The sequence below is a fragment of the Nuphar pumila genome, chromosome 9 (assembly GCF_984573655.1).
Source record: "Nuphar pumila chromosome 9, dmNupPumi1.hap1.1, whole genome shotgun sequence".
Classification (NCBI taxonomy): Eukaryota; Viridiplantae; Streptophyta; class Magnoliopsida; order Nymphaeales; family Nymphaeaceae; genus Nuphar; species Nuphar pumila.
Window position 1 is genome coordinate 118,681,193 of NC_143257.1, and position 12,905 is coordinate 118,694,097.

Below are 12,905 nucleotides of genomic sequence, written 5' to 3' on the forward strand. Positions count from 1 at the left end.
TAGGTAAAATTTCTTGGCTTCTTGACTCTGGTGCATCTTTTCATATGACCCCAAATAATCAAAGTCTATCCAAATGTGTTAAAAATAAAACAAGTGTGTCAAAGGTCTTTACTGCTGATGGGACTTCTCTTGAAATAGAAGGAATAGGAGATTTTGAAAAAATTTATAAAACAAAAAAATTTTTTATTCCAGAAATTAGACATGTTCCCAAATTAAATTTAAATCTTTTATCTGTATCTCAAATTTCTGATTATGGGTGTAATATTTCTTTTTCTTCTCATGGTTGTTGGGTACAGGATCGCCAGTCAGGCAAGCTGATTGGGGAAGGCCATAGAGAAGGAGGACTCTATTACATGGATTTTTTGGAAATGCCGAAGAAAGCTTTTTGTTATAATATTCAAAAAATAGAGTTGAAACTGTGGCATAAGAGACTTGGTCACCCACATATAGCCAAAATCCAACATTTTCCAAATCTAGGGAAATTTTGTAACTCTGAATCATTTGATTGTAAAGATTGTATTCTCGGCAAAATGAAAAGATTACCATTTCAGAACAGAACCTTTTTTTCTTCAAGACCACTTGAATTAATACACTCGGATGTTTGGGGTCCTGCACCAGTAATTTCTAAAGGAGGATTTGTTTACTATGTTATTTTTGTCGATGATTTCTCCCGACATACGTGGATGTACTTTCTCAAACATAAGTCTGAAGTATTTTCATACTTTCAAACTTTTTATAATATGGTTAAAAACAAATTTCAAAATGATATTACTATTTTTCGCATAGATTCAGGGGGAGAGTTTTTATCCACAGATTTTCAAAATTATCTTAAATTGCATGGCATCACACATCAAAGATCTTGTCCTTATACACCTCAACAAAATGGACTGGCAGAACGAAAACATCGCCATATTATAGAAACCACTAGAACTTTATTAATAGCAAATCAAGTCCCTAAAGACTTTTGGGCAGAAGTTGACTTAACTGCCACCTATCTCGTTAATAGGATGCCATCTTCTTCGTTACAAAATATCACTCCCATTGAAAAACTTATGAACATTTCTCCAGACTACTCTAGATTAAGAATATTTGGGTGCAAATGTTTCATATTTACTGACAAAAATGATAAACTTTCCCCTCGTGCGATTCCCTGTGCCTTTTTAGGATATGCTGAAAACCAGAAAGGTTATAGATGTTTTGACTTCAAAAATAATAAACTATATGTGTCTAGAAATGTTTCCTTTCTTGAAAAGGAGAGCTTTGATTTTAGAAAATTAAAAGACGTCACTGAGTACTCCTTTTTGCTAGATCTAACATCAACATCTGATGAATATGACCTTGATTGTAACTTTGATGATGATCCAAGAATTATTGATCTTAATGTTGAAAATGAAGAAGTTCATAGAGATACTAGTATTCAATATTCCAGGCGACAAGAGTCTAATACTCCATGTGCACTTGAGAAATATTCTAACATTCCAACTAGACAATCATCCCGGATCTCGAGGCCTCCAGAAAAGTTTGTATCATACGAGTCTTTCTCACCCACATATAGGGCAGTTATTGCATTAATTCACTCATATGAAGAACCATCCACATATTTTCAAGCAAAAAATGATATCAAATGGATAGAAGCCATGAAAGTTGAATTAGATGCACTTGAAAAGGCTTCTACATGGAATATTCAAGATCTTCCTCCAGGGAAGAAAACTATAGGATGTCGATGGGTTTATAAAATTAAAACCAAGAGTGATGGTACTCTTGAAAGATATAAAGCCCGTTTAGTAGCCAAAGGTTATGCCCAAGAATATGGGATTGATTATGAAGAAACCTTTGCTCTGGTGGCTCGTATGACTACTGTCCGAACCTTAATTGCCTTAGCTTCTATCAAAAAATGGTCTATTTTTCAAATGGATGTCAAAAATGCTTTTTTAAATGGAAAGCTAGTTGAAGAAGTATATATAGAACCCCCTCCTGGTCTAAGTATTCCTAAGGGTAAAGTCCTTCGCTTAGAAAAAGCTCTTTATGGACTTAAACAAGCACCAAAAGCTTGGTATGATAGGTTTAGTCGTGTTATGATTGATATTGGTTTTCAATTCTGTTTAACTGACACTGCTTTGTTTATTAAGAATTCTGATGCAGGAATGATTGTGCTTCTTCTTTATGTGGATGATATGATCATCACCGGAAGCGATAAACAGGGAGTTGAAACAATCAAAACACTTCTTAAATCTCATTTTGAAATGACTGATTTGGGCTTGTTGAGATATTTTTTAGGCATTGAAGTTGCTTATTCTCCTAGAGGATATTTATTATCTCAGACTAAATTTGCTTTTGATATTGTTTTCAGGTCTGGTATTACTGATGATAAGAAAGTTGACACTCCAGAAGTTGTTAATGTTAAAATGAAGATTGATGATGGAGAACTTCTTGCAGACCCTACTCCTTACAGACAGCTTGTCGGGGCACTTTCCTATCTATCCATTACCAGACCAGATATAGCACATGCTGTTCATACAACAAGTCAATTTCAACATGCTCCTACTTCTGTTCATATGGGAGCAGTCATGCGTATTATCAGATACATCAAGTCCTCTCTTTCACGAGGACTTTTCTTATCTTCCTCCTCTTCTCTTGATTTAATTGCATATACTGATGCTGATTGGGGAGGTGATCCCAATAACAGACACTCAACCACTGGCTTTTGTGTCTTTTTAGGGGAATCATTAATCTCGTGGAGGTGTAAAAAGCAGCAGAAGGTATCTCTCTCATCCACCGAAGCTGAATACAGAGCCATGGCAACCACGACCATGGAAGTAGTTTGGCTCCGACGACTGCTTGCTGACATGGGAGTTGAAGCAACAAAGGCTTCACAAATGTGTTGTGACAACAAAAGTGCGATCTACATTGCCAGTAACAGAACATTCCACGAACGCACCAAACACATCGAAATGGATTGTCACTACGTCAGAGAGGAATATCTACACGGGATAATTGATCTGCCATATGTCACTTCAGAATATCAGTTAGCAGACCTCTTTACAAAGCCTCTCGCTGCTCCCCGATTTCACTTTCTCTTAGACAAACTTTCGCTCATTATACCGTAAGTTTGAGGGGGAGTGTTAAAATGTAAAACTGTACATATATGTATATATAATAATATTATATTATTATATATATAAATACATTTTTAATTTCTTTCTTTTCTGTATTTTTTTTCCTTTATTTTTATTTTTTGTCTTTATGTCATCTAGTTCAGTTTGAACTAGAATGACTGTTGCTAGTCAAGTCCTGTCCAGACTTGACTAGCAATAGAGCTGTTGGACTGACACATTCCAACAGCTCTAAATAGAGCTGTTGGACTGTGCCCAACAGCTCTATTGAGTCCTCTTTCAGCTGTGTATATAAAGGGGTGCAGCCCCTCTTGTATTTCACTCCAATGCTTCTTAAGCAATTGGTTTTTCATATCAATAAAGAATACATTTTTATTTTTATTTTGTTTCCAGTTATACCCTTTTTAAGGGTTATGCTTTAGTGTCATTCTTGACACTTGCTCTTGTTAATCAAAGCTCGTGTTTCGAAGATCCCCATTTCATTTCACAATCATCAGGAATGAAAATCAAAACTTCTTATGACAATGTGGAAGTGATGTACGCGACGAGGGCCTGATCGCGCTTCATCCAAGTAACAAATGCAGGATTGCGAATAATATTCAGCAATCCTCCATCATCTTTGTCTTCAGTTGTGAAAAATTCTGGAGGCATTGGAGTGGATCCATCCAAGTGGCCTGAAAGATCTTGGCTCCGAATAAAAGGAGCGATCTGCCTTTTCCAAGTCAGATAGTTGTTGGTGGTTAGTTTTTCTGAAACTAATTGCCCCAGGAAACTGAAAGAGAGACCCGAATTGGCGGAAGAGTCCATTTGAAGATTTGTTGACAGAAATGGAAACAAAAAACACTAGTGGCTGAAGCTGGCCTGTTTTATCATAAACTGACAGTTATGACAGAATATGTTGGGACAGGCGTGACAGAATATGATAAGGCAGCAGAAATGACAATTTGGTCTTTGGCAAGTGAGAGTGAAATCAGATCACTAACGTGACATACAGAAGCAAAGGAAATTTTAGGGCAAGAAACAGAAAAGAAAAAATGTTTTAGAATAGGCGTGACAGGCAAAATCAGATTGCAGTAACGACAATCTGGTATTTCGTAGGAAAGAGTGGAACCAGATTCACTCGGGCAGGGACTTGGGTTTATGAAACTAAAGGTGAACTCGACTTTTGCAGGAAAGGAAGAAGCAACAAAGAATATGTCTCAGGCCTGAATATATTTCAAATCTGTTGGCAGCAAGGAGAAGTCGACTTTTACATCGACTGAGCAAGTCTGTCACGCAGCAGAAGTTTCGTGGCTCGTTGACGGTAAGGAGAACTCGATCTTCACGTCGACTGAGCAGAACCCTTCACGCCCAGAGGATCCTCTGCTCTGATACCATGATAATTTTACCTATGAACAGACATGTTCTGCTGCAAGCACGAGAAAGGATGAAGGGAAGGAGGGAGCTTTCAGAAATCGGCAGCCACAATTAACTTGTTTGCTGCAGTAATACTTCATTAGGCTTAATAGGGTTACAATCATTTTACAATGACAAAGGTGCCCTTCATTAGTTGCACATGTTACATTAAAATACAAAACAAAACTCGTGAATGGATATGGATCTTTTATCGGATCCATATCCAATCCATATTCTAATAAGTTGAGATAAAAACTCCACTGAGACTTTTTTCCTGGATTTCAGGAGGAGCCCACGCATACATCAAACACGTGAAAAGTTTCTGCCAACCCGCGACTTTTATCCCTGTCAAAAGCTTGTCCCAAAAAAAAGTATGGCGAAGGGCATCCATCCTCGACCCTCATCCCATCTCCATCTCTGAGCATCCTTGAGCTTTGTTGGCGCCGGAGGCTGGACATCCCCCACACCAGCCGATTGCTCTCTCTCTCTCTCTCTCTCTCTCTCTCTCTCTCTCTTAGTGATTTTTTCTCTCTTGTTCTTCTTCTCCTCTCTCTGGATTTTTTCTCGTTTGTTCCCCTTCTCCTCTCTCTGGATTTTTTCTCGTTTGTTCCCCTTCTTCTCCTCTCTCCTTGTGGACTTTTTCTCTCATGTTCTTCTTCTAATGGCATGGATTTCAGATTATGAGAATCCCTTATCATTCATTGACGGTTTTCACATATGAGAAGGGGTTCTAAGAGATCTCTACTAATTATGCTTTCTAGTGCCCTATAATCATGTACATCCTCTCTTTAGATCACCGAATGCATGTGAAGTATGCATTTTTTTATTATGCATTCATGGATAGAAATGGATTATGCAGATTTTTCATCTATTTGTTTGTTTTTTTACAGCTCTGCAACTTTTTTTTTGGGTTTATCTATAGGAATGCCTGTTTCTGGTTTCACATTCTCATTTCAATGGTTTGTGTTGGTCGTTAACCATGACCATGTTGTTGGTGAAGCAACATTCTTATGGCTTTTCTTTCTGTTATGTTATCCATAAAAGCATTGACATGTTTTGATTTTGCTCTTTGCTATGTATGTGCATTTCTTGTTTTACCTATTTTGCAATCAAACACAAGAAAAAAAGTTTAACTATGTTTTCCAATTGCAATCAAACACAAGATAAATTAAGGAAGACAAAATCTCCAAGGGGTTTTTGTCTCCAGCAATCAAATACACACCTATGGAAGGAGATCATCTATTGATGCTAGAAACACATAAATAAAGTGACTCTTGTAATTCTTGCAATCAACAGTGTACTCTCTCCTGAACATCACTTATAGTTTAATAGTCATAAATTTCTTTGCAAAAGTAGCAGTCTCTTTCAAATTCTCATTAGTTTTTTATCCCTGTCATCATTTTGTTGACCGTAACAGCTTCCTTCCTATTTCTATGCAGAAACCAGAAAGCTAAGTCACACGGACTCGGCTAAAAGGTCGACGCACCCGCGTCGACATGCCCCGACACAGGTGCGGACACGGGTGCAGCTTCGGACACGGGGCGGACACGGTCAACAAAGTGTCGGACTCGGTCAATGCACCGGGGCTGAGTCCGTCCACATTTTGGACTCGGTCAACTTTGACTGAGTCTATTTTTGTCCATTTATGATATATATATATATATATATTGTCAACTTTGACCGGTCAACTTATTGCTTTAAAATTTACAATCTTATTATTGTTATATATATATATATATATATATATATATATATATATATATTTTAAATATATATATATACATATATAGCCGTGTCCCCGTGACCAAAATTTTTGAAATTGCTCTGCACCTGTGTCGCACCCGTACCCGCACCCATGTGACATAGCCAGAAAGCCGTTTCCAGTGACCAAGATCCATAAAATCATATCACAAGTTCAGAAATGAGTTTGACTAACAATAGTCAATCTAGTCAACAACTAGAGTTCTTAATCTTAGTGGAGCATGGCAGTTCAAGGGATTATTGAGCAATTTTCTGGTTCATGCTGAAATAGCTGGATTTTTACATTTCTATTGAGTAATAAGAAAACTAAATATTTGGTTTTTACTTGCAAAACACACAAAAAGCAATTGTTTAAAGAGAAAGCAAGAAAAACTATTCCACAAGACAACAGCTGTGATCTTGTTTTAATCCTATAGAAAGACCAAAAACACAAAATTGTTGCTTTCAGAAACAAAATGGAGAGAGAGAGAGAGCACCTTGGCAGCAACAATGCTGTCACGGTGGAACTGGCATATTTTTCCTAGAGCTGAAACAGCATTATCATAAGCCATCATGTTATCTGAGTGAAGCGCATCAGGCTGCCCTATTACAACATTTAGTCTTGAAAGGGCCTCTGCAAAAATAAACAGCAATCAAGAATTATTTAAATTTCAAAAAGGGTCTTCTGTCCACGAAAAATGAAATGTCATACAAACAAGACATGATAAATACCTCCAACCAAAGGCTTAAACTTTGGCCCCCCAAATTCTGCACACACTCCAACCCCATAAACGGCAGCCTGGGACAAGGTATTCACATAAGTTGTAGAGTAACAGAAGAGTGTGAAACATTAACGCAGCTTGCAGTTCTATATACAAACCTGTCTAACATCAGGGTTCTGATCATTACATGCTTCTAATAAGAATGGAAGGAAAGTATCATAGTACCTGTCCAAAAGAATTGAGAATAAGTAGATGAAAGATTTAAGGACTGGAAAGGGCATTTATGCAGGGGGGAGACTTACTTTATCGCAGCCTCACCGCACTGTTCTGCAACATCATCAAATATGCAAATGGCAATCCTCCTCTCTTCAGCAGTTTTGTCCTTGCCCTGTTCAACCACACACAGCTTAACACACAAACACATGCACTTTCAGGCTAGGAAACTATATGAAGTGGTAAAACTAATAGATTTATTGCTTTCTCAATAATCTACATATGTGACGCCATTAATTTTCAAAGTTCCAACCATTATCATCCACAAAACTGAGCAAATCGATTACACTTGGCAGTAAATGCATGTACTTCAAGCAATAAAATTTTTATATACAATTGTTTTGTAAAGCTGATGCATTTTTTAAGACAAGGTCAAATAACGTGCAGTAGATTATAATGTTAGCCACCAAGAAAAACAAATTATGATGCCCAACAATCAATAGCATAAAGGCAGTACAAAGGTAGTTTATTTATCTTCCACGGAAGGTCTCATATATTAAGAAATATCATTCAAGTTTAACATCAATAAAGAACAGGCATAAGCATTTAGTACCTTCTACTACATAACTTACCCACATAGGAGTTACATATGAAGCAAGCTCATCAAAGTAAGGCAAAAATGATGCCTTAAATATTTTGATCAAGGTGCCCAAGCAATCACCAACCTGCAATTAGAAGAAATCATTAGCCTATTAAACTCTTCAATTTATAATGGCATTCCACAATGTAATAACAAGAATAGAGAGACATGGTGAAGGATAACCCAACAAATAAAATTTCACCCATTTAGTTTCTTACTTGAGCAAAAAGTTCTTCTTCTTGTTCATTTTCTTCCTTAAGTAACTCTCCTTCCTCTGCATCAAAATCTTCAGCTTTGGTCCTCCGTGCTCTTTCTCTTTTCCTTGTTGAACTAGCAGTAATCACCTGCTTTATCTCATCAACAATAGATCGCACCTGACCTTGGTCCAAAAGTTGCTCAGAGATCTACAATAAGAAATAAACAATAGTGACCAGAACGGCTGCAGATTTCTCTGGGAGCACTAGAATGCTAACTCTTCAACATTAAACTGAACCGAACAAGGCCAATGGATAAAGAGTCATCTATCTTGAGGCCCGAATCAGAAACAGCTGTTTAGGGAAAATAAATCAGTAAAACAGTTAAATTTCCTATTGTTGGTCAAAAAGAAGTATAAAAAAATCAACGACTAAATGTTTGCTAATGAGTTGGTTGCACAAGTTGATTACTTGATTCAGTCATTCCTCAGCATTTATCTATTGGTGGTGTGACTGGCATGGAGAAAGCACATTAAATCACAGGTATGTCAATGATTTTTGTTATGACCATTGGCTTGCCTCATTAACCAGCCCACCTTTTAGAACTTCCAGGCTCATCAATGGTGGATGGATAGATATCGCTGCTATTTGGTTCATTAATTGTTTGATTGACAATTTACAGAGATCACTATAAACAAGCAAAATAAAGCACTGCAATGAGACACTTGGGCTAATAAGAACTTTTTACAACTTTTCAAACTATGCAGCAGCAAATGTTTCAGATAAAAGAAAATTTGCCATGAGCTGCATTCAACCGATACGCATAACGATTCAATCTCACATGTATAAAAATAGCCATAAGTGTGCTCACTGGTTGCAGGAAGCCTTCAAATTATCACCCACCTCTTCCACAAGGTTGAAATAGGAACAACAAATTATGCTTTTTAGTATCCTCAAAGGTGATAGATACATGCATCCAGACTGCTATGATGCTCAGCAGTCTAGAGTTTCTAGACCTTGTCAACTAGACAAGCAACAACTTCCATGGAATAACAGGGTGAAGCCAAACTATGCTTACTATATCATCTCAGTTTTGAGTTACAGCAAACACTAATTATTCAACGGGATAGAAGTCTCATTGCTAGTTAGAATAATCATAATTTTTTTTTCTATTACGTGAAGCTAAGTGACAAAGATTGAGGAGCCCCTTTGGCACTCACTGAGAGACCATTTTGATAGGCCAAAGTATTTTCACACATAAGGATATAAGTGGCCCATGTTTCTTAGCTATGAGTATGCTAGAGTTGGCCTCTCCAAGATAGAAAAGCTATGGGCTGTGTCACATAGATTCAGACATTGGTACAAGAAACAACATGGACACACCTGGTATGATGCAAGTGTTTTTGTAAAAGTAGGATACAAGATGCACAGCCATATATCTTATTGTGAATTCTCGAACAAAGACTCTGAATCTTTGTTATTATAAATATTAAATAATAATCTAGGTTTAAAATTAAAATGTAATGTTACTCTTAAAATATGTACACCTTGTGTGTGTGTGTGTGTATATATATATATATATACATACATACATATATATGTATATACATGTATATATATTATTTTTATTTTTTTGTTGTAAAAAATTTATTATTATTTTATTTATTTTAGTCAACACAGGTTAACTAGACACGGCTAGCCATTCTAGCTGTTAGACCTAGTCTAATGGCTAGAAAGCTTCCTCTCTGTTGTCTCTTATTACTCTCTCTCTCTTCTCTCTCTTTATATATATATAAATAGAGGATCTTCCCCCATTGTAAAGCATGCTTCTTGCAGGCTTTATAAATCGATAAAATATTATTTTATATTGGGAGCCTTCTTTGGTGTGTGCCCTTAGTGGCCTATTGTGAGCGTGCCCTTAGTGGCTCTTTGTGCTTGTCCATTTCGGCTTCTTTGGTGGACATTTGTTCTTGCTTGAAGGCTCCTCTTTCTTTACATGGTATCAAAGTCATAGTACTCTTTGAAGTTAGCAATGTGTGCTCGTGGTGTGGTGTTCATGTTGGCTACCTCATTGTTCGTGTGCTTGTGGATTGGTCCTCAAGTGTTCGTGGTATGGTGCTTGTGGTGGCTCGAGTGGACGTGCTCCTTCTTTACATTCATCTCACTCTATTCTCTCCTCTCTCTGAACTTTTCTTTTTGTAATCATGGAGGACAAGGAGAGTATTATTGTTGTCCCCATCAAACTAAATGACATTATGTAATGTGGTCTTTTATCATGAAGCACCATATTTAGGGCAAGGGCTTATGGGGGTTAGTGGATGGATCTGATCTGAAACCTAAACTACTCATCAAAATACAGAACGGAAAGGATGTTGCCCTTTAAGATGATAAGAGAACAAAGGCCATAACCGATTATGAGAAAAAATGAAAATGGTGAATGGGACACGCGAAAATTATGTTTTGGCTTATCAATAGCATAGACATAAAGAAATATGCTAGTGTAGCTAAAATTGACATTGCCAATTATGCATGAGACTACCTTAAAAATATGTATTCCCTTACAGATATTGCACATGTGTACAATCTACAAGATAAAATTAGAACCATGACTTAAGGGAATATGAGCATTACAGAATACTATAATGTTTTATCCGAACTTTGAGAAGAATTGACTCTTATTGAACCAAAGTGGCATTGCCTTTTGGATATTGAACTCTGACAAAGGCAAATTGATACAGAGCATTTCTACCAATTTATAAATGGGTAACTACCCGAGTTTGAATCTATCAAGTGGGCTCTTCTCCATAGAGGAAATGTTCTCTATATTATTTATACAATTGCAGAGCTAAAAATGGAGGAAAATAGGTTGAAGAGACACACTCTCAAGAATGATGAGTATGTTTTGGCCATATCAAGGCCGAAAACTTATACTCGCACATACAAGTCACTTCACTTCGGGAGACAAGTCAATGAGTATCACAAAAAGAGGAAAAATCATTTGTCACTATTGCCATGAACCGAGACACATCAAACCCTTATGTCCCAAGTTGTGAAAAAGGAAGAAAAATGTGGTTTCAGTTGGTCCACCTCAAGAGACTAAGGACATAAATGTAATGAAACAACAGTGCACAATTACAATGCCAACGAAGGGCTACACAAGTGCACAAATATAATATGGTTTCTAATGGACCGATGACAATCTCATAAAAGAGATGCACGAAATCCACAAGAGCACAAAGGCACAAAACCCTAAAGAGCACAATAGAAAAATAAATATTGTATTAGCACTTGAAATGCTTTAGAAAAGCACGAGTTTACATAGAGAGGTGAGGCTCTATTTATAGAGCATCACATATCTTTAAGGGAGACAGTCCAACAGTTGTCAGACTGTCACCCCAACAGTCTATTTAGATTTACAATAAAAAATAGAAAAATAAATAAAACAAAAAAAACCTTACAGTCCCTAATGGACTGTACTAAAATCCATATTATAAAATGATCAAAATACCCCTGATATACGTATATTGTATAAATATACATATATCAATTAAGTATAAATATATACACAATATTTTAACACTCCCCCTCAAACTTACAGTGAAATCATCGAAAGTTTGCTAAGAAGATACAAGAATCTTGGTAGAGGAAGAGCTTTGGTAAAGAAGTCCGCAATCTGAAACTCGAACTGAACATATGGTAAAGTAATCGTCCCCTTCAAGTATTCTTCACGAACATAGTGACAATCCATCTCAATATGTTTCGTTCGCTCAGGAAATGTGTGATTGCTGGCCATATATATGGCACTTTCCTTATCACAGCATAATTTTGAAGATTCTGAAATATCAACACCCATATATGCAAGTAATGATCTCATTCACACAACCTTGGTGGTTGTTGTAGTCATCGTCATGACCTCGGTAGTTGTAGCCATCACCCTATACTCAGCTTTCGTGGAAGATAAAGACACTTTCTATTGTTTTTTTCATCGCCAAAAAATGAGGGAATCACCTACAGACACACAAAACCTGTAGTTGAGTGACGGTTATTGGGATCTCCTACCCAATCAGAATCAATATAAGCAATAAGATTTAAAGATGATGAAGAGGACAAGAATAGCCCATTTGATACAGTTTTCTTGATGTATCGAATTATTCTTAATACGGCACTCATGTGAACCGATGTGGGCGCATGTTGAAACTGACTTGCAGTATATACTGCATGCGCAATGTCTGGCCTTCCTATAAGGAGTTGAATTATCTAATAACACTTCGTCTTCAACTCTCATTTTAGCATTTATCACTTCATGAGTATCGACATATTTTGTATCAATGATTTCTGAACGCACAACAATATCAGCTGCAAACTTGATTTGAGACAAAATGTACCCTCTTGGCGAGTATGCTACTTCAATTCCTAAAAAATATCTCAAAAAACCAAGGTCAGTCGTATCAAAAAAAAAATTAAGCACAATTTAAATTTCTTTAATTTCCTTTTGATCATTCTCAGTGATAATCATATCATCAACATACAAAAGCAGAATGATAAGTGAGGTACTTGTAGATCTTACAAAAAGATAAGTGTCAATGTAACAAGATTTAAATCCAAGGTTCAACACAGTTCCACTAAAACGATCATATCATGCTTTAGGAGCTTGTTTAAGCTCATATAAAGTTTTTTGAAGATGAAGAACCATTCCATTTTCAATAGTCAGACCAGGGGGAGGATCCATGTACACTTCATTTAAATTTTTATTTAAGAAACAATTCTTAACGTGTAACTGATATATAGGCCATTTTTTTATAGATGTTACTCCAACTAGAGCCCTAACTGTGGTCATGCGAGCTATTGGGGCAAATGTTTCCTCATAATCTATTTCATATTCCTAGGA

The 12,905-nt window shown here is 36.6% G+C and overlaps 1 protein-coding gene across 1 annotated transcript in view; it reads right to left on the minus strand.

Annotated features, from left to right (window-relative positions):
• The window catches only part of LOC149829056 (uncharacterized), a 68,796-nt gene that overhangs the window by 10,520 nt on the left and 45,371 nt on the right, over positions 1-12,905 (minus strand). The window contains exons 12-17 of the mRNA XM_090017259.1: positions 8,042-8,227; positions 7,816-7,908; positions 7,273-7,358; positions 7,129-7,195; positions 6,981-7,047; positions 6,746-6,882 (exon numbers count right to left, since the gene is read on the minus strand). Of these exons, the coding sequence (XP_089873385.1) occupies positions 6,746-6,882; positions 6,981-7,047; positions 7,129-7,195; positions 7,273-7,358; positions 7,816-7,908; positions 8,042-8,227 (636 nt within the window). The remainder of the gene's footprint in view (positions 1-6,745; positions 6,883-6,980; positions 7,048-7,128; positions 7,196-7,272; positions 7,359-7,815; positions 7,909-8,041; positions 8,228-12,905) is intronic.